Source organism: Oncorhynchus tshawytscha, unplaced genomic scaffold, assembly GCF_018296145.1.
Source record: "Oncorhynchus tshawytscha isolate Ot180627B unplaced genomic scaffold, Otsh_v2.0 Un_contig_3458_pilon_pilon, whole genome shotgun sequence".
NCBI classification, from domain to species: Eukaryota; Metazoa; Chordata; class Actinopteri; order Salmoniformes; family Salmonidae; genus Oncorhynchus; species Oncorhynchus tshawytscha.
Genome location: NW_024609763.1, coordinates 276,422 through 300,354, shown reverse-complemented (window position 1 = coordinate 300,354; position 23,933 = coordinate 276,422). Strand labels below are relative to the sequence as shown.

Genomic DNA, 23,933 nt, shown 5'->3' with positions numbered 1-23,933 from the left:
CCTGTAGGCCGTCTCGTCGTTGTTGGTAATCAAGCCTACCACTGTTGTGTCGTCCGCAAACTTGATGATTGAGTTGGAGGCGTGCGTGGCCACGCAGTCGTGGGTGAACAGGGAGTACAGGAGAGGGCTCAGAACGCACCCTTGTGGGGCCCCAGTGTTGAGGATCAGCGGGGAGGAGATGTTGTTGCCTACCCTCACCACCTGGGGGCCCCGTCAGGAAGTCCAGAACCCAGTTGCACAGGGCGGGGTCGAGACCCAGGGTCTCGAGCTTGATGACGAGCTTGGAGGGTACTATGGTGTTGAATGCCGAGCTGTAGTCGATGAACAGCATTCTCACATAGGTATTCCTCTTGTCCAGATGGGTTAGGGCAGTGTGCAGTGTGGTTGAGATTGCATCGTCTGTGGACCTATTTGGGCGGTAAGCAAATTGGAGTGGGTCTAGGGTGTCAGGTAGGGTGGAGGTGATATGGTCCTTGACTAGTCTCTCAAAGCACTTCATGATGACGGATGTGAGTGCTACGGGGCGGTAGTCGTTTAGCTCAGTTACCTTAGCTTTCTTGGGAACAGGAACAATGGTGGCCCTCTTGAAGCATGTGGGAACAGCAGACTGGTATAGGGATTGATTGAATATGTCCGTAAACACACCGGCCAGCTGGTCTGCGCATGCTCTGAGGGCGCGGCTGGGGATGCCGTCTGGGCCTGCAGCCTTGCGAGGGTTAACACGTTTAAATGTCTTACTCACTTCGGCTGCAGTGAAGGAGAGACCGCATGTTTTCGTTGCAGGCCGTGTCAGTGGCACTGTATTGTCCTCAAAGCGGGCAAAAAGTTATTTAGTCTGCCTGGGAGCAAGACATCCTGGTCCGTGACTGGGCTGGGTTTCTTCCTGTAGTCCGTGATTGACTGTAGACCCTGCCACATGCCTCTTGTGTCTGAGCCGTTGAATTGAGATTCTACTTTGTCTCTGTACTGGCGCTTAGCTTGTTTGATAGCCTTGCGGAGGGAATAGCTGCACTGTTTGTATTCAGCCATGTTACCAGACACCTTGCCCTGATTAAAAGCAGTGGTTCGTGCCTTCAGTTTCACACGAATGCTGCCATCAATCCAAGGTTTCTGGTTAGGGAATGTTTTAATCGTTGCTATGGGAACGACATCTTCAACGCACGTTCTAATGAACTCGCACACCGAATCAGCGTATTCGTCAATGTTGTTGTCTGACGCAATACGAAACATCTCCCAGTCCACGTGATGGAAGCAGTCTTGGAGTGTGGAGTCAGCTTGGTCGGACCAGCGTTGGACAGACCTCAGCGTGGGAGCTTCTTGTTTTAGTTTCTGTGTGTAGGCAGGGATCAACAAAATGGAGTCGTGGTCAGCTTTTCCGAAAGGGGGGCGGGGCGGGGCAGGGCCTTATATGTGTCGCGGAAGTTAGAGTAACAATGATCCAAGGTCTTTCCACCCCTGGTTGCGCAATCGATATGCTGATAAAATTTAGGGAGTCTTGTTTTCAGATTAGCCTTGTTAAAATCCCCAGCTACAATGAATGCAGCCTCCGGATAAATCGTTTCCAGTTTGCAGAGAGTTAAATAAAGTTCGTTCAGAGCCATCGATGTGTCTGCTTGGGGGGGGGATATATACGGCTGTGATTATAATCGAAGAGAATTCTCTTGGTAGATAATGCGGTCTACATTTGATTGTGAGGAATTCTAAATCAGGTGAACAGAAGGATTTGAGTAATAATAATAATGGCGCCAGAGGGGATGGCTGCCATTTTACAGGCTCCTAACCGATTGTGCTATTTTGTGTGTTTTTTTTTCACGCTGTTTGTAACTTATTTTGTACATAATGTTTCTGCCACCGTCTCTTATGACCGAAAAGAGCTTCTGGATATCTGAACAGCAATTACTCACCTCGAATTGGAAAAAGGTTTTTTCGTTAATGAGTCAGACGCAAAGGATATACTGCTGCTGCCGGACCAGGACCAAATCCCGTCATTCGCATGAAGAGGAGACAGAGACAGGGGCCACAGATCCAGATGCCTTGTGAGAATTTGTCGGCGAGTGGGTAACCCGCCTCTACTATCCGTCGTATTGGTCAACGTGCAATCACTGGAGAATAAACTGGATGAGCTCCATTTGAGACTATCCTACCAACAGAATATTAAAAACGGTAATATCTTATGTTTCACCGAGTCGTGGCTGAACAACGACATAGATAATACACAGTTGGCTGGGTTTTCCGTGCATCGGCAAGACAAAACTGCTACCTCCGGTAAGGCGAGGGGTGGTGGTCTGTGTCTATTTGTCAATAACAGCTGGTGCGGGATGTCTAATATTAAAGAAGTCTCATGGTTTTGCTCACCAGAGGTAGAGTACCTTATGATAAGCTGTAGACCACCCTATCTACCAAGAATCTTCGTCTATATTTTTCATAGCTGTCTATTTACTGGCACTAATCCCACACTCAGCGAGCTGTATAAGGCCATGAGCAAAAAATAACATCCTCATCCAGAAGCGGCGCTCCTAGTGGCCGGGGACTTTAATACAGCAATACTTAAATCAGTTTTTACCTCATTTCTACCAGCATGTCACATGTGCAACCAGAAGAAAGAAAAAAAACTGTTGACCACCTTTACTCCACACAGAGATGCGTACAAAGCTCTCTCTCTCGCCCTCCATTTGGCAGTTCTGAGCCTAATTCTATCCTCCTCGTTTCTGCACTGTGATAATTATTATTTGAACCTGCTGGTCATATTTGAACATCTTGGCCATGTTCTGTTATAATCTCCACCCAGCACAGCCAGAAGAGGACTGGCCACCCCTCATAGCCTGGTTCCTCTCTAGGCTTCTTTCTAGGTTCTGACCTTTCCAGAGAGATTTTCCTAGCCACCGTGCACCTACACCTGCATTGCTTGCTGTTTGGGGTTTTAGGCTGGGTTACTGTACAGCATTTTGTGACATCAGCTGATGTAAGAAGGGCTTTATAAATACATTTGATTTGATGATGATTTGCTTACAAGCAAAAACAAAAGCAGGAAGTACCAGTGAGTTGCTCAATACGGAGGTGGTCAGATAACATGGATGCTAAGCTACAGGACTGTTTTAATAGCACAGACCGGAATATGTTCCCAGATTCATCCGATGGCATTGAGGAGTATACCACCTCAGCCACTGGCTTCATCAATAAGTGCATCGATGACGTCATCCCCACAGTGACTGTATGTACATATCCCAACCAGAATACATGCATTACAGGCAACATCCGCACTGAGCTAAAGGCTAGAGCTGCCACTATCAAGGAGCAGGAAACCAATCCAGATGCTTATAAGAAATCCCTCTATGCCTGTGCACCATCAAACAGGCAAAGCGGCTCTGACGATCATTGGATGTGGAAGGGCTTGCAAACTATTAGACTACAAAGGGAAACAACAAACTGCCCAGGCAGGCTAAATGCCTTTTATCCTCGTTTCGAGGCAAGCAACACTGAAGCTTGCATGAGAGCACCAGCTGTTCTGGACAACTGTGTGATCACGCTCTCTGTAGCAGATGTGAGCAAGACCTTTAAACAGGTCAACATTCACAAGACCGCGGGGCCAGACGGAGTACCAGGATGTGTACTCACAGCATGCGCGGACCAACTGGCTAGTGTCTTCACTGACATTTTCAACCTCTCTGTAATACCTACTTGTTTCAAGCAGACCACCATAGTCCCTGTGCCCAAGAACGCCAAGGTAACCTGTCTGTAGCACTCACCTCTGTAGCCATGAAGTGCTTTTAAAGGCTGGTCATGGCTCACACCAACACCATCATCCCGAAAACCCTAGAACCACTCCAATTTGCATACCCCCCCCTCCAACAGATCCACAGATGACACAATCTCAATTGCACTCCACACTGCCCTTTTCCACCTGGACAAAAGGCACTCCTATGTGAGAATACAGCTCAGAGTTCAACACCATAGTGTCCACAAAACTCATCACTAAGCTAAAGACCCTGGGACAAAACACCTCCCTCTGCAACTGGATCCTGGGCTTCCTAACGGGCTGCCCCCAGGAGGTAAGGGTAGGCAACAACACATCTGCCACTGATCCTCAACACTGGACCCCTCAAGGGTGCGTGCTTAGTCCTCTCGTGTACTCCCTGTTAACCCACGAATGCATGGCCAAGCATGACTCCAACACCATCATTAAGTTTGCAGATGACACAACAGTGGTAGGCCTGATCACCGACAACACTGAGACAGCCTATAGGGAAGAGGTCAGGACAACAAACTCTCCCTCAATGTGAACGAGACAAAGGAGCTGATTGTAGACTACAGGAAAAGGACGGCCGAACACGCCCCCGTTCATATGAACATAGCTGTAGTTGAGTGTGTGGAAAGCTTCAAGTTCCTTGGTGTCCACATCACCAACAAACTATCATGGTCCAAACACACCAAGACAGTTGTGAAGAGGGCACGACCATGCCTATTCCCCCTCAGGAGACTAACAAGATTTAGCATGGGTCCCCAGATCCTCAAAAAGTTCTACAGCTGCACCATTGAGCGCATCTTGACAACTGCTCGGCATCTGACCGTAAGGTGCTAAAGAGGATAGTGCGTACGGCCCAGTACATCACTGGGGCCAAGCTTCCTGTCATCCAGGACTATACTAGGCGCTGTCAGAGGAAGGCCCAAAACATTGTCAAAGACTCCAGCCACCCAAGTCATTGACTGTTGTCTCTGCTACTGCATGGCAAGCGGTACTGAACGCCAAGTCTAAGACCAAAAGGCTCCTTAACAGATTCTACCCCCAAGCCTTAAGACTGTTGAACAATTAAACAAATGGTTACCCGGACCATTTGCACTTTACCCCTACCTACAGTACATGTACATATTACCTCAATAACCTCGACTAACCTGTACCCCTGTATAGCCTCGTTATTGTTATAGTTTTTTAAAATTTATTTTTTACTTTAGTTTATTTTTCTTCCTGTATTATACTTATGCTAAAATCTTTGTTCTATTTTTCTGAGATATTTACTTTCTGTTCGTATTGTTATCTGTTATTATGTCTTACTGTTGTTGCATTATTGAGAAGGAACCTGCCAGTAAGCATTTAGTTGGACAGTTTATATCACGTGTATCCTGTACATAACGACTAATATAACTTGAAACTTGAAACAATGACTTTAAATGAGATCCTAGAAGTGAGGATGGATGACAACATGTTGCCTCCTTTCTCATCAGACCTCTCTCACAGGAGGTACCCGCTGTGGTTTATAGCACTGTCAACACACCCGGAAGCAAATTGACCTGAATGAAAGGAGACCTGAACACAACAAGAAGTGCTGAACACAAGATGACTCTGCTTGGGATTCAATTGAAAGCACATAGTCACAAGCATACTAGACTTGAATTTTAAAGTTGATTTAAGCCAACATCCGCAGCATTTACCGCAAATATGATCTCTGCAAACATCAGGAAAATTCTTGAAAAACTGCATTGTCAGCAGAAGACACTTTTTAGACATGTTTACTTTATATTACTAAATATAGGGTCTACTATAGGGTTTAATATAGTATAATATAGGGTTTAATATAGTATACTATAGGGTTTAATATAGTATACTATAGGGTCTACTATAGGGTTTAATATAGTATACTATAGGGTTTAATATAGTATACTATAGGGTCTACTATAGGGTTTAATATACTATAATATAGTGTCTACTATATGGTTTAATATAGTATACTATAGGGTCTACTATAGGGTTTAATATAGTATAATATAGGGTTTAATATAGTATACTATAGGGTTTAATATAGTATAATCTAGGGTTTAATATAGTATAATATAGGGTCTACTATAGGGTTTAATATAGTATAATATTGGGTTTAATATAGTATAATATAGGGTCTACTATAGGGTTTAATATAGTATAATATAGGGTCTACTATAGGGTCTACTATAGGGTTTAATATAGTATAATATAGGGTCTACTATAGGGTCTACTTTAGGGTTTAATGTGGTATATTATAGGGTCTACTATAGGGTTTAATATAGTATAATATAGGGTCTACTATAGGGTTTAATATAGTATAATATTGAGTTTAATATAGTATAATATAGGGTCTACTATAGGGTTTAATATAGTATAATATAGGGTCTACTATAGGGTCTACTTTAGGGTTTAATGTGGTATATTATAGGGTCTACTATAGGGTTTAATATAGTATAATATAGGGTCTACTATAGGGTTTAATATAGTATAATATTGGGTTTAATATAGTATAATATAGGGTCTACTATAGTATACTATAGGGTTTAATATAGTATATTATAGGGTCTACTATAGGGTTTAATATAGTATAATATAGGGTCTACTATAGGGTTTAATATAGTATAATATAGGGTTTAATATAGTATAATATAGGGTTTAATATAGTATACTATAGTGTTTAATATAGTATACTATAGGGTTTAATATAGTATAATATTTGGTCTACTATAGGGTTTAATATAGTATACTATAGGGTCTACTATAGGGTTTAATATAGTGTACTATAGGGTCTACTATAGGGTTTAATATAGTATAATATAGGGTTTAATATTGTATACTATAGGGTTTAATATAGTATAATACAGGGTCTACTAAAGGGTTTAATATAGTATACTATAAGGTTTAATATAGTATAATATAGGGTCTACTATAGGGTTTAATATAGTATACTATAGGCTCTACTATAGGGTTTAATATAGTATACTATAGGCTCTACTATAGGGTTTAATATAGGATACTATAGTGTCTACTATAGGGTTTAATATAGGATACTATAGGGTTTAATATAGGATACTATAGGGTTTAATATAGGATACTATAGGGTTTAATATAGTATACTATAGGGTCTACTATAGGGTTTAATATAGTATACTATAGGGTTTAATATAGTATACTATAGGGTCTACTATAGGGTTTAATATAGTATACTATAGGGTCTACTATAGGGTTTAATATAGTATACTATAGGGTTTAATATAGTATACTGTAGGGTCTACTATAGGGTTTAATATACTATAATATAGGGTTTACTATAGGGTTTAATATAGTATACTATAGGGTCTACTATAGGGTTTAATATAGTATAATATAGGGTTTAATATAGTATAATATAGGGTCTTATAGGGTTTAATATAGTATATAGGGTCTACTAGGGTTTAATATAGTATAATAGGGTCTACTATAGGGTTTAATATAGTATAATATAGGGTCTACTATAGGGTTTAATATAGTATAATATTACTATAGGGTTTAATATAGTATAATATAGGGTCTACTTTAGGGTTTAATATAGTATAATATAGGGTCTACTATAGGGTTTAATATAGTATAATATAGGGTTTAATATAGGGTATAATTTAGGGTTTAATGTGGTATATTATAGGGTCTACTATAGGGTTTAATATAGTATAATATAGGGTCTACTATAGGGTTTAATATAGTATAATATTGGGTTTAATATAGTATAATATAGGGTCTACTATAGGGTCTACTATAGTATACTATAGGGTTTAATATAGTATATTATAGGGTCTACTATAGGGTTTAATATAGTATAATATAGGGTTTAATATAGTATAATATAGGGTCTACTATAGGGTCTACTATAGGGTTTAATATAGTATAATATAGGGTTTAATATAGTATAATATAGGGTTTAATATAGTATACTATAGTGTTTAATATAGTATACTATAGGGTTTAATATAGTATAATATTGGGTCTACTATAGGGTTTAATATAGTATACTATAGGGTCTACTATAGGGTTTAATATAGTGTACTATAGGGTCTACTATAGGGTTTAATATAGTATAATATAGGGTTTAATATTGTATACTATAGGGTTTAATATAGTATACTATAAGGTTTAATATAGTATAATATAGGGTCTACTATAGGGTTTAATATAGTATAATATAGGGTTTAATATAGTATAATATAGGGTCTAATATAGTATACTATAGGGTTTAATATAGTATAATACAGGGTCTACTATAGGGTTTAATATAGTATAATCTAGGGTTTAATATAGTATAATATAGGGTCTACTATATGGTTTAATATAGTATAATATAAGGTCTACTATAGGGTTTAATAAAGTATAATATAGGGTCTAATATAGAGTTTAATATAGTATAATATAGCATCTTGGCCTATTTCTACATGTCTTATGGCTTGAGGCTGAGCTTTGCTTTGTATATCTGAAAGGGAACAAGACAATACCAAACTTGTCATTAAGCAGTATTTCTTTAAATCTTTGCGTGAGGTTTAGCGAGAGGAAAATGTTGCCCATAGTCTTTTGGGTCGCCGTGGGTGACGGCACAACAAATTGGGGAATCATTACTGTAGCTTCATTACTGTTAACAATTAATGTACAAGACTGTACAACCACACTGTTATTCACTTCAGGCCCTATTCATACTGGAGATAATTTGACTTCACATGGACTTAAGTCACAATGTTGAGTCTACTCATCTCAAGTCTGAATCGGGCCCTTCAATCACATGTTGCTATTTAATATCTTTTTTTTTTTTTTGTTCTTTGTAAAACGCTTTTGTAAAATGCAATATCATTACTCAATTAGAATGACTTTGATTTAGGGTTGAACTATCCTCTTAAATAAAAGTATTTGCTAAAACTGAGCTTGATTTCACTAAGTACGCTCCATGTATTAAATAGGACAACATTTAATGAGGCCGAATAATAAATGTACACAGTGATTTAAACATCCCATCCATACACCACACTAAACCTACACATAGTCTGTGTCTGGAAAGGCATCCTATTACCTAACTACTGTGACACTGCAGACACAGCTCTCCTCTCTAACAGTTAGGAGCCAAATGAATGATTCCAGGAACTCTAAATGTAATTATGTCACTCTTGTGACTTGCTGATGCAATGATGTCACACACAAATCATCATCACCATGGTGATGCGCCATGACATAATTTCTTCAGACGGTTGAAATGCTGTTGTCGAGGGGCGTGGCCACACTACCCTGCAGGTGTCACGTGTTTAACCAAAGTCTTATAATCAGTGACATCATCATAGATGACATCATCATCGCCTTCTCCATGGCGACTACGTTGTCGCTCCTGGCAACGGCTCACGGTTTGGAGCACGGTCACTAGGCGACGGTCCAGGGCGGAGAGGTGCAGCTCCGAGAGGAGGGGGGCCACGGAGAATAAAGGATCATGGGAAAGGGAGTCCCTCATGACATCACTGAGACGGTACTGGGGCAGGGAGAGGAGACGCAGATGTAGGAGGGTGGAGCGACGGATCCTAGAGAGAGAGAGTGATGGAGTGAGAGCGATGAGACAGAAGAGGAATATATGATGATGCTGGGGTAGTGATGGGGGTTCTACTAAGATAACATACTGAATTGTTTTAAGATGGTCATTTAGTTATTTTATTTAGAATTTTAGGACCTCTTGGTATATATAAAAAAAATGTTACTATCCTACAGAAACACATTGAATAACAGATTCATACACGGAAAAACAATGCAGCAGAAGGAAGTTTGTTTTCAAGTGTCTCCTTTATCTGAGAGTTATGAGAAAGATACAGAATTATTCTATTGTTTTTTACACATGTTTAACCCCTTTGGTTAGAACACCATCATGTTCCTGAGTCTTATCTTTCCATAGAGTGGTCACATTACTCTGTTAGAACACCATCGTGTTCCTGAGTCTTATCTTTCCATAGAGTGGTCACATTACTCTGTTAGAACACCATCGTGTTCCTGAGTCTTATCTTTCCATAGAGTGGTCACATTACTCTGTTAGAACACCATCGTGTTCCTGAGTCTTATCTTTCCATAGAGTGGTCACATTACTCTGTTAGAACACCATCATGTTCCTGAGTCTTATCTTTCCATAGAGTGGTCACATTACTCTGTTAGAACACCATCATGTTCCTGAGTCTTATCTTTCCATAGAGTGGTCACATTACTCTGTTAGAACACCATCGTGTTCCTGAGTCTTATCTTTCCATAGAGTGGTCACATTACTCTGTTAGAACACCATCGTGTTCCTGAGTCTTATCTTTCCATAGAGTGGTCACATTACTCTGTTAGAACACCATCGTGTTCCTGAGTCTTATCTTTCCATAGAGTGGTCACATTACTCTGTTAGAACACCATCGTGTTCCTGAGTCTTATCTTTCCATAGAGTGGTCACATTACTTTGTTAGAACACCATCGTGTTCCTGAGTCTTATCTTTCCATAGAGTGGTCACATTACTTTGTTAGAACACCATCGTGTTCCTGAGTCTTATCTTTCCATAGAGTGGTCACATTACTCTGTTAGAACACCATCGTGTTCCTGAGTCTTATCTTTCCATAGAGTGGTCACATTAGAACACCATCGTGTCACATTACTCTGTTAGAACACCATCGTGTTCCTGAGTCCATCGTGTTCCTGAGTCTTATCTTTCCATAGAGTGGTCACATTACTCTGTTAGAACACCATCGTGATCCTGAGTCTTATCTTTCCATAGAGTGGTCACATTACTTTGTTAGAACACCATCGTGTTCCTGAGTCTTATCTTTCCATAGAGTGGTCACATTACTTTGTTAGAACACCATCGTGTTCCTGAGTCTTATCTTTCCATAGAGTGGTCACATTACTTTGTTAGAACACCATCGTGTTCCTGAGTCTTATCTTTCCATAGAGTGGTCACATTACTTTGTACGCCAAACCGTTTGGATGCTATCTATGTTTTTAGAAATACACATTTCTGGATGTCTGCTGGTCTGTTAAACACCGCTGTGGCTCTGCCACCTCCCACTGTAGATGAGGAAGACCAACACCGGTGGATTGAGACGCAGCCCATGCAGAAACAGATATCTCTATCAGAAACAGATATCTCTAACAGAAACAGATATCTCTATCAGAAACAGATATCTCTATCAGAAACAAATATCTCTATCAGAAACAGATATCTCTATCAGAAACATATATCTATCAGAAACAGATATCTCTATCAGAAACAGATATCTGTATCAGAAACATATATCTATCAGAAACAGATATCTATCAGAAACAGATATCTCTATCAGAAACAGATATCTCTATCAGAAACATATATCTATCAGAAGCAGATATCTCTATCAGAAACAGATATCTCTATCAGAAACATATATCTATCAGAAACGAATATCTCTATCAGAAACAGAAATCTCTATCAGAAACAGATATCTATCAGAAACAGATATCTATCAGAAACAGATATCTCTATCAGAAACAGATATCTCTATCAGAAACAGATATCTATCAGAAACAGATATCTCTATCAGAAACAGATATCTCTATCAGAAACATATATCTATCAGAAACAGATATCTCTATCAGAAACAGATATCTCTATCAGAAACAGATATCTATCAGAAACAGATATCTCTATCAGAAACAGATATCTCTATCAGAAACAGATATCTCTATCAGAAACAGATATCTGTATCAGAAACAGATATCTATCAGAAACAGATATCTCTATCAGAAACATATATCTATCAGAAACAGATATCTCTATCAGAAACAGATATCTGTATCAGAAACAGATATCTCTATCAGAAACAGATATCTCTATCAGAAACAGATATCTCTATCAGAAACAGATATCTCTATCAGAAACAGATATCTCTATCAGAAACAAATATCTCTATCAGAAACAGAAATCTCTATCAGAAACAAATATCTATCAGAAACAGATATCTATCAGAAACAGATATCGCTATCAGAAACAGTTATCTCTATCAGAAACAGATATCTATCAGAAACAGATATCTATCAGAAACAGATGTATTTTTATGGAGATGTTTTTATTATGCTACTTAGATTCCTGCGGGGGTGCGGACATCGAGTCTTGGGGCTTAATTATGCACCCCATGTTATACCTGCAGCACTGCTCCAGAGGTGTCAGGATAGAGGGTTCATCTGTAGAGTGACGTCCAAACCTGTAGTCAGCACACAGTGTCAATGTTACAATCAACTAACGTTAGTTAAACCTGTAATCAGCACACAGTGTCAATGTTACAATCAACTAACGTTAGTTAAACCTGTAGTCAGCACACAGTGTCAATGTTACAATCAAATAACGTTAGTTAAACCTGTTGTCAGCACACAGTGTCAATGTTACAATCAACTAACGTTAGTTAAACCTGTAGTCAGCACACACACATGCACGCACACACCATTAAGAAAAACAGATCATCAATTTCATTGTCAGGATACTCACGCCCTCCCATTGTCTAAGTGCAGAAGGAAAGTGTTGTTGCCAAACTTCTCAAACGTCTCATAGTGGTGTCGGTCCATATTACCTGGAACAAAATAGTTTGTGTTGAACACGTGTTTGTTTGTGTTTTATTTTCATCTTTTTCCTCTTTCTGCTAATTGAAAACACTTTGGTCTCCATGAACATCACAATAAAAAGGTATTACTATTACAGTCTCATTACTATTACAGTCTCATTACTATTACAGTCTCATTACTATTACAGTCTCATTACTATTACAGTCTCATTACTATTATAGTCTCATTACTATTACAGTCTCATTACTATTACAGTCTCATTACTATTACAGTCTCATTACTATTATAGTCTCATTACTATTACAGTCTCATTACTATTACAGTCTCATTACTATTACAGTCTCATTACTATTACAGTCTCATTACTATTATAGTCTCATTACTATTATAGTCTCATTACTATTACAGTCTCATTACTATTACAGTCTCATTACTATTATAGTCTCATTACTATTACAGTCTCATTACTATTACAGTCTCATTACTATTACAGTCTCATTACTATTATAGTCTCATTACTATTACAGTCTCATTACTATTATAGTCTCATTACTATTACAGTCTCATTACTATTATAGTTCTAATATATTATTATGTCCTGACCCAGACCGACCCACGAGGAAGTCTAGTATAGTCATGTCTATCAGGTCCACCAGTCTCCCTCCCCAGCCCAGACCAACCAATGAGGAAGTCTAGTATAGTCATGTCTATCAGGTCCACCAGTCTCCTTCCCTCCCCAGCCCAGGCCTACCCATGAGGAAGTCTAGTATAGTCATGTCTATCAGGTCCACCAGTCTCCCTCCCCAGCCCAGACCAACCAATGAGGAAGTCTAGTATAGTCATGTCTATCAGGTCCACCAGTCTCCCTCCCCAGCCCAGACCAACCAATGAGGAAGTCTAGTATAGTCATGTCTATCAGGTCCACCAGTCTCCCTCCCCAGCCCAGACCTACCCATGAGGAAGTCTAGTATTGTCATGTCTATCAGGTCCACCAGTCTCCCTCCCCAGCCCAGACCAACCAATGAGGAAGTCTAGTATAGTCATGTCTATCAGGTCCACCAGTCTCCCTCCCCAGCCCAGACCAACCAATGAGGAAGTCTAGTATAGTCATGTCTATCAGGTCCACCAGTCTCCCTCCCCAGCCCAGACCAACCAATGAGGAAGTCTAGTATAGTCATGTCTATCAGGTCCACCAGTCTCCCTCCCCAGCCCAGACCTACCCATGAGGAAGTCTAGTATAGTCATGTCTATCAGGTCCACCAGTCTCCCTCCCCAGCCCAGACCAACCAATGAGGAAGTCTAGTATAGTCATGTCTATCAGGTCCACCAGTCTCCCTCCCCAGCCCAGACCAACCAATGAGGAAGTCTAGTATAGTCATGTCTATCAGGTCCACCAGTCTCCCTCCCCAGCCCAGACCAACCAATGAGGAAGTCTAGTATAGTCATGTCTATCAGGTCCACCAGTCTCCCTCCCCAGCCCAGACCAACCAATGAGGAAGTCTAGTATAGTCATGTCTATCAGGTCCACCAGTCTCCCTCCCCAGCCCAGACCAACCAATGAGAAAGTCTAGTATAGTCATGTCTATCAGGTCCACCAGTCTCCCTCCCCAGCCCAGACCAACCAATGAGGAAGTCTAGTATAGTCATGTCTATCAGGTCCACCAGTCTCCCTCCCCAGCCCAGACCTACCCATGAGGAAGTCTAGTATAGTCATGTCTATCAGGTCCACCAGTCTCCCTCCCCAGCCCAGACCAACCAATGAGGAAGTCTAGTATAGTCATGTCTATCAGGTCCACCAGTCTCCCTCCCCAGCCCAGACCTACCAATGAGGAAGTCTAGTATAGTCATGTCTATCAGGTCCACCAGTCTCCCTCCCCAGCCCAGACCTACCCATGAGGAAGTCTAGTATAGTCATGTCTATCAGGTCCACCAGTCTCCCTCCCCAGCCCAGACCAACCAATGAGGAAGTCTAGTATAGTCATGTCTATCAGGTCCACCAGTCTCCCTCCCCAGCCCAGACCTACCAATGAGGAAGTCTAGTATAGTCATGTCTATCAGGTCCACCAGTCTCCCTCCCCAGCCCAGACCAACCAATGAGGAAGTCTAGTATAGTCATGTCTATCAGGTCCACCAGTCTCCCTCCCAGCCCAGACCAACCAATGAGGAAGTCTAGTATAGTCATGTCTATCAGGTCCACCAGTCTCCCTCCCCAGCCCAGACCTACCCATGAGGAAGTCTAGTATTATCATGTCTATCAGGTCCACCAGTCTCCCTCCCCAGCCCAGACCAACCAATGAGGAAGTCTAGTATTATCATGTCTATCAGGTCCACCAGTCTCCCTCCCCAGCCCAGACCAACCAATGAGGAAGTCTAGTATAGTCATGTCTATCAGGTCCACCAGTCTCCCTCCCCAGCCCAGACCAACCAATGAGGAAGTCTAGTATAGTCATGTCTATCAGGTCCACCAGTCTCCCTCCCCAGCCCAGACCTACCCATGAGGAAGTCTAGTATTAGTCATGTCTATCAGGTCCACCAGTCTCCCTCCCCAGCCCAGACCTACCCATGAGGAAGTCTAGTATAGTCATGTCTATCAGGTCCACCAGTCTCCCTCCCCAGCCCAGACCTACCCATGAGGAAGTCTAGTATAGTCATGTCTATCAGGTCCACCAGTCTCCCTCCCCAGCCCAGACCAACCAATGAGGAAGTCTAGTATAGTCATGTCTATCAGGTCCACCAGTCTCCCTCCCCAGCCCAGACCTACCCATGAGGAAGTCTAGTATAGTCATGTCTATCAGGTCCACCAGTCTCCCTCCCCAGCCCAGACCAACCAATGAGGAAGTCTAGTATTATCATGTCTATCAGGTCCACCAGTCTCCCTCCCCAGCCCAGACCAACCAATGAGGAAGTCTAGTATAGTCATGTCTATCAGGTCCACCAGTCTCCCTCCCCAGCCCAGACCAACCAATGAGGAAGTCTAGTATAGTCATGTCTATCAGGTCCACCAGTCTCCCTCCCCAGCCCAGACCAACCAATGAGGAAGTCTAGTATAGTCATGTCTATCAGGTCCACCAGTCTCCCTCCCCAGCCCAGACCAACCAATGAGGAAGTCTAGTATAGTCATGTCTATCAGGTCCACCAGTCTCCCTCCCTCCCCAGCCCAGACCTACCCATGAGGAAGTCTAGTATTATCATGTCTATCAGGTCCACCAGTCTGGTTCCCTTGTTGTATGGTGGGGTCTTCTTCACTGTGTCACAGTAGTCTGGGTCTTTCTCCCACCTGCAACATGACAACAGAGTTAGAGTTGAGACTAGTGTTAGAGTTAGGAATGAGGGTTAGAATTAGGGTTGAGGGTTCGAGTTAGGGTTGAGGGTTAGAATTAGGGTTGAGGGTTATAATTAGGGTTGAGGATAGGGTTAGAGTTAGGGTTGATGGTTAGAATTAGTTTTGAGGTTTAGAGTTAGGGTTGAGGGTTAGAGTTAGGGTTGAGGGTTAGAATTAGGGTTGAGGATAGGGTTAGAGTTAGGGTTAGGGTTGAGGGTTAGAATTAGTTTTGAGGGTTAGAGTTAGGGTTGAGGGTTAGAATTAGGGTTGAGGGTTAGAGTTAGGGTTGAGGTTAGGATTAGATTTAGGGTTGAGGGTTAGAGTTAGGGTTGAGGCTAGGGTTAGAGTTGAGGCTAGGGTTGGAGTTGGAGTTGAGGCTAGGGTTAGAGTTATTATCTATCTATAGATATAGCTATAGACTCTATACCCACACTGCCAGTTTGCTGCGGCTGTAGGAGCGTTTCCAGGGAGACCTCCAGCTACGTCTGGTGGCCAAGGAGGGGTCCGGCAGCATCATGGCCAGGGAGGCCTCAAGGTTCTGGGGTCGACCACACACAGCGTGCTCCGTACTGCAGTAGTAGGAACACTGGCCATAGAAACACACATTATTCACTAGGGGAGATAGAAGGGGATGGAGGGGGAGAGGAGAGGAGAGTTTGAGTGCACTCTTCTCTTCATCATCAGTGTAGATGACAGGAGAGGCAGCAATTCAAGAGCAGACAGAGAGAAAGATTGAAAATGAAAGAAATTAATTCAGCAAAAATTGCCTTTCCGCTGAATAATATGCAGCATCTATTTTCATATTCCCCACTAGAGAAAACAGAGATGTGAAACATGTAATATAAGGAGAGAGTTGTTAAAGAAAGAGGAGTGGAGAGAGGGAGATGGGGTGAGTGTGATAGAGGGATAGAGTGAAGGAAGGAAGGAGTGAAATAATGATAAACAGACCAGGAGAGGTGAAGAAGGTCCGGGCCAGTTTGTGGTCAGTGGTGATGTCTTTGATCTCTGTTACCACGTCAACCAGCCTCCCAACGGCTGGGGGGATCCGCCTGTAACCCAACACCCTGAGAGCGAAGGGAGTGGAGAGGAGAGGAGGGACAGGGGAGAGAGGTGGGAGAGGGAGAGGTGGGGGGGTGTAGAGAGAGGGAGAGGAGAGAGAGGCAGAAAAAGATGGGAGAGAGAGAGAGAGAGAGAGAGAGAGGAGTCCATATTTAATGCTTCTCAATGTCTTCTCATCATTCTCCACCATTTCAGTCAGTGGTGTGGCATGCTATATACTCCCTGGCTGTTGCTATCAAGGTGAGAAACAGACTCATTGTTTACCTGTCCAGGTGAAAAGCAGCGATCTCTGCGTTGTGTCTCTCAAAGTCAGAGAAGTAGTAGAGGTTGAAGTTGGTCTCCTCATCGCGCTCTTGTCTGACAGAGACACAGTCAACACAGGAACACAACTATACAGACCATACACAGTCAACACAGGAACACAGCTATACAGACCATACACAGTCAACACAGGAACACAGCTATACAGACCATACACAGTCAACACAGGAACACAACTATACAGACCATATACAGTCAACACAGGAACACAACTATACAGACCATACACAGTCAACACAGGAACACAACTATACAGACCATACACAGTCAACACAGGAACACAGATATACAGACCATACACAGTCAACACAGGAACACAACTATACAGACCATACACAGTCAACACAGGAACACAGACTATACAGATATACAGGACCAGACCATACACAGTCAACACAGGAACACAACTATACAGACCATACACAGTCAACACAGGAACACAACTATCACAGACCACTACACAGTCCAACACAGGAACACAGCTATACAGACCATAACACAGGAACACACAGTCAACACAGGAACACAGACCATACACAGTCAACAGACCATACAGACCAGTCAACACAGGAACACAACTATACAGACCATACACAGTCAACACAGGAACACACCTATACAGACCATACACAGTCAACACAGGAACACACCTATACAGACCATACACAGTCAACACAGGAACACAGATATACAGACCATACACAGTCAACACAGGAACACAACTATACAGACCATACACAGTCAACACAGGAACACAGATATACAGACCATACACAGTCAACACAGGAACACAACTATACAGACCATACACAGTCAACACAGGAACACAGCTATACAGACCATACACAGTCAACACAGGAACACAGCTATACAGACCATACACAGTCAACACAGGAACACAGCTATACAGACCATACACAGTCAACACAGGAACACAACTATACAGACCATACACAGTCAACACAGGAACACAGCTATACAGACCATACACAGTCAACACAGGAACAACAACACAGGAACACAGCTATACAGACCATATACAGACCATACACAGTCAACACAGGAACACAACTATACAGACCATACACAGTCAACACAGGAACACACCTATACAGACCATACACAGTCAACACAGGAACACAGCTATACAGACCATACACAGTCAACACAGGAACACAACTATACAGACCATACACAGTCAACACAGGAACACAGCTATACAGACCATACACAGTCAACACAGGAACACACCTATACAGACCATACACAGTCAACACAGGAACACACCTATACAGACCATACACAGTCAACACAGGAACACAGATATACAGACCATACACAGTCAACACAGGAACACACCTATACAGACCATACACAGTCAACACAGGAACACAGATATTCAGACTATACACCCCAAACCATCACAATTGGGTTGAGGTCAGGTGATTGTGGAGGCCAGGTCATCTGATGCAGCACTCCATCCCTCTCCTTCTTGGTCAAATAGCCCTTACACATCTTCATCTTAGAACTACCCATCCCGGATCCGGTATATTTGTCATCAGCAACGCTGAATAGCATAGCGCAACAGTTAAAAAATATTACTAGAAAATATTCATATTCATGAAATCACAAGTGAAATATAGCAAAACACAGCTTAGCCTTTTGTTAATCACCCTGTCGTCTCAGATTTTGAAATTCTGCTTCACAGCGAAAGCAATACAAGCATTTGTGTAAGTTTATCGATAGCCTAACATAGCATTATGTACACTTGTGCATGAGGAAGCTTGGTCACGAAAATCTGAAAAACAATCAAATTAACCGTCTCCTTTGATGATCTTCGGATGTTTTCACTCATGAGACTCCCAGTTAGACAGCAAATGTTCCTTTTGTTCCATAAAGATATTTTTTATATCCAAATACCTCCGTTAGTTTGGTGCGTTATGCCCAGGAATCCACCGGAAAGAGCAATCACGACAACGCAGACAAAAATTCAAAATTATATCCATAATGTCGACAGAAACATGACAAACGTTTTTTATAATCAATCCTCAAGGTGTTTTTCAAATATCTATTCGATAATATATCAACCGGGACAGTTGGCTTTTCCCTAGGACCGGGAGTAACAATGGCTACCTCTCTGTTTTGTGCAAGAATCACTCTGAGAGCCCCCACCTATCCACTTACGCAATGTGGTCTTCACGCTCATTCTTCAAAATAAAGGCCTGAAACTACGTCTAAAGGCTGTAGACACCTTAGGGAAGCCATAGAAAAAGGAATCTGGTTGATATCCCTTTCAATGGTCAATAGGGATGCATAGGAACACAATGGTTTCAAAATAAGAGTCACTTGCCGATTGGATTATTCTCAGGCTTTCGCCTGCAATATCAGTTCTGTTATACTCACAGACATTATTTTTACAGTTTTGGAAACTTTAGAGTGTTTTCTATCCTAAGCTGTCAATTATATGCATATTCTAGCATCTGGTCCTGAGAAATAGGCCATTTACTTTGGGAACATTATTTTTCCAAAAATAAAAATAGTGCCCCCTAGCTTCAAGAGGCTTGTGTTTTGGGTCATTGTCCTTTTGAAAAACAAATTATAGTCCCACTAAGAACAAACCAGATGGGATGGCGTATCGCTGCAGAATGCTGCGGTGGCCATGCTGGTTAAGTGTGCCTTGAATTCTAAATAAATCACTGACACTCACCAGCAAAGCACACCCACGCCATCACACCTCCTCCTCCATGCTTCACGGTGGGAACCACACATGCAGAGATCATCTGTTCATCTACTCTGCGTCTCACAAAGACACGCCGGTTGGAACCAAAAATCTCAAATTTGCACTCATCAGACCAAAGGACAGATTTCCACTGGTCTAATGTCCATTGCTCGTGATTCTTGGGCCAAGCAAGTCGCTTCTTATTATTAGTGTCCTTTAGTAGTGGTTTCTTTGCAGCAATTCGACCATCAAGGCCTGATTCACACAGTCTCCCTGAACAGTTGATGTTGAGATGTGTCTGTTACTTGAACTCTGTGCTTGATGGTTCTTGCGACTGCACTTGAAGAAACTTTCGGAGTTCTTGAAATTTTACGGATTGACTGACCTTAATTTCTTAAAGTAATGATGGACTATCGTTCTCTTTGCTTATTTGAGCTGTTCTTGCCATAATATGGACTTGGTCTTTTACCAAATAGGGCAATGTTCTGTATCCCACCCCTACCTTGTCACAACACAACTGATTAGCTCAAACGCATTAAGAAGGAAAGAAATTCCACAAATTAACATTAACATGGCACACCTGTTAATTGAAATACATTCCAGGTGACTACCACATTAAGCTGGTTGAGAGAAAGCCAAGAGTGTGCAAAGCTGTCATCAAGGCAAAGAGTGGCTACTTTGAAGAATCTCAAATATAAAAGATATTGTTCAACACTTTTTTGGTTACTACATGATTCCACTTGTGTTATTTCATAGTTTTGATGTCTTCACTATTATTTTACAATGTAGAAAATAGTACAAATTAAGTGAAAACCCTTGAGTGAGTAGGTGGGTCCAAACTGTTGGTACTGTACGTGTGTACGTGTACGTGTGTGTGTAAGTCTCTCACTTCATTGGTTTGAGGATGGCCTGTCCGTAGTTAGGAAATGACATCACCAGCTTGAGCTGTGTCCCTCCAGACTTCTGCACTGAGAGAGAGAGACGGGTTACCATAGCAACACTTGAACTTCACATACTGAGAACACACTGAGCTCTCTCTATCACACACACACACACACACACACACACACACACACACACACACACACACACACACACACACACACACACACACACACACACACACACACACACACAGGGTTCCCCTGTTTGAAACTAAATAAGGTCATCCAGTTTGTATGTTCTCATCCTGCAGTTCTACATTAATCCACTAGTGGTCTCCTCATACCTGACTCTAAACGTCACAACAGAGACTACCTTCCCAGCTATGGGAGAATCTCAACTGCATTGCCTCACGTCCTCTCTCTTCACCTCCTTCTCAAAACCCATTGGATGAGAAGAGGGGAGGGATTAAGGAATTGCAATTGCAATTCTCCCAATCTGCCCTTCCTCCCAAAATGTGCACCTGTTCACTTCCCTTCACTCATTTGAAAGGACATGACTGGTATAAGAAATATGTTGGAAACTCCCACTAGGCCATGCCTCCACCAATTCAATGCTTTTGGTGTAATAGTATACGAGTGTACACTACAGGAGATATTATTGGAACTCACACAGCGATTTTAACAGTAGGGCACTGGTGTAGTAAACTACATAGTGTTCTAGGGTGCTACTTCATTCTCTGTGTGTACAGGACATAATGCCCCCATATCTCCCACCCCCAACAATCAGGCTCCCAAGACCCCTCCCCAACACACACACCACCCAAACACACCACCCACCCACACACACCACCCACACACACTCCAGGGTGAAGTTTCCCTTTGACAGACATCTAGGATCAGCTTCCCCTCCCCCAATTCTAACCTTAACCCCTTAGTGGGGAAATTGCTATACTGATCCAAGATCAGTGTCAAAGGGGAACTTTCCCCTATTCCGCCACACACACACACACCACACACCACACGCACACCTGCGCTGACGATACGGTGTGTGCTGAGCTGCTGAGCAAGAGGTGCCATGTTGGGGTCCAGGTGGGGGTAGAGCTGCCAACGGGAGATACCAAGATGGAACCTCAGCCAGGGGGGGTGGCTGTCACTGCTCCTGTTCCAATGGGCTGAGTCATCGCCGATGTCACTGTCACTCACCCTGGGGAGGGTGGAGGGGGAAAGAGAGGGAGAGGAGAAGAGGGTTGGAGACACAAGAGGAGAGGACAAGAGAGAAGTAGTTCAGAGGAGGAGACGACAGGAGGAGAGGACAAGAGAGAAGTAGTTCAGAGGAGGAGACGACAGGAGGAGAGGACAAGAGAGAAGTAGTTCAGAGGAGGAAGTGGAGGAGACGCCAGGAGAAATAGGAGGGATATTTGCCGTAATGAACTAAAGGATCATGCAGCATGCATCTGTTTTTTCAGAACAATCACGCTACTTCCCTCAACTCACCACATCTGTGTGCTCGTCTCGCGCGCCTTCCCTTTGGGCTTCACCTTCAGCAGCCAATCATCTTCATGGATGGGCGGGGTTGGCATGTTGTAGAGCGGGTGGCTAAAAAGAGCCTCTAATTTCGACATCCCCGATCCCATAGGCTTAATCCCCATCGAGCCAAACTTTCCTACCCTTACCGTCATGGTGAGTGTGTCTACAGGCCCTTCCTCCTTATGTCCATGACCTACCTTGACGGCCATTTTGGTTGTGACAGCGTCCTTTTCGGACAATATTTGAGGGCCATTGCTGTCCATATGGGAAGAGTTCACTTTTCTGGTGTCCGGGGGTGTCTTGGCATAGTTGGCGTGGTTGTCCAACATCCTGGAGGTGTAGTTGGTATCCACCAGGGCTCGGAGGGTGTGGAGGTGTGTCTGACGAGGGGAGGGGGCGTCACAGTGGTTCTGGTAGACGGAGCGAGATAGTACGGTGAGGAGGAGATGGAGAGAGAGGGAGGCAACGACCAGCGATAGACAGACAATCTGAGAGCGACGGCGCGTATACCACCTCATCGTTCTGAGGGAGAGAAAGAGTTGGAGAAAGACTGAGAGATAAAAATATGTAAAGGAGGAGAAAAAAGGAAGAGAGAGAGAGTAGGTGGAAGAGGAGAGAAACTGGATAAATAGAGGTGAAAGGCGAGGGAGGATTGGAGAGAGAGAAAGAAGAGGAGGAGGATGAGTAGGAGAGGTTGAGGGGGTGAATGTGGGAGAATGAGAGAGAAAGTTAGAGGAACGAGGGAAGGAACGAGTCTCAGAAACAGCATAGAGAAAGAGATAGAAAGAAGCCCATAGAGACTGGACCTTTCGAAAGTCAGAGCAGCCCTCTATTCTGGTAAAGATACCTCTAAAACAACTACCTAGATACCCTCCAATACAAATACCTAGATAAACCCCAATACAACTACCTAGATACCCCCCAATACAACTACCTAGATACCTCCCAATACAACTACCTAGATACCCTCCAATACAACTACCTAGATACATCCAATACAACTACCTAGATACCCCCAATACAACTACCTAGATCCCCCCAATACAACTACCTAGATACCCCCCAATACAACTACCTAGATACCTCCCAATACAACTACCTAGATACCCTCCAATACAACTACCTGGATACCTCCAATACAACTACCTAGATACCTCCAATACAACTACCTAGATACCTCCAATACAACTACCTAGATCCCCCCAATACAACTACCTAGATACCTCCAATACAACTACCTAAATACCTCCAATACAACTACCTAGATACCCCCAATACAACTACCTAGATACCCCCAATACAACTACCTAGATACCCCCAATACAACTACCTAGATACCCCCAATACAACTACCTAGATACCCTCCAATACAACTACCTAGATACCCTCCAATACAACTACCTAGATACCCTCCAATACAACTACCTAGATACCCTCCAATACAACTACCTAGATACCTCCAATACAACTACCTAGATACCCCCAATACAACTACCTAGATACCTCCAATACAACTACCTAGATACCCCAATACCTACCTAATACAACTACCTAGATACCCCCCAATACAACTACCTAGATACCCCCAATACAACTACCTAGATACCTCCAATACAACTACCTAGATACCTCAATACAACTAATACAACTACCTAGATACCTCCAATACAACTACCTAGATACCTCCAATACAACTACCTAGATACCTCCCCAATACAACTACCTAGATACCCCCAATACAACTACCTAGATCC

The 23,933-nt window shown here is 42.5% G+C and overlaps 1 protein-coding gene across 1 annotated transcript; it reads right to left on the bottom strand.

The window, feature by feature from the left end:
* Positions 1 to 8,726: 8,726 nt before the first annotated feature.
* Positions 8,727 to 22,697, bottom strand: LOC112230084 (extracellular serine/threonine protein kinase FAM20C-like). The gene is made up of 10 exons (XM_042317729.1): positions 22,147 to 22,697; positions 21,681 to 21,856; positions 20,658 to 20,736; positions 16,993 to 17,085; positions 16,618 to 16,733; positions 16,101 to 16,281; positions 15,515 to 15,624; positions 12,274 to 12,355; positions 11,933 to 11,992; positions 8,727 to 9,318 (listed from the first exon to the last, which is right to left on the bottom strand). Exons 1-10 carry the CDS (start codon positions 22,695 to 22,697, stop codon positions 9,030 to 9,032), a joined length of 1,737 nt encoding a protein of 578 aa, XP_042173663.1. The 3' UTR covers positions 8,727 to 9,029.
* Positions 22,698 to 23,933: the final 1,236 nt, after the last annotated feature.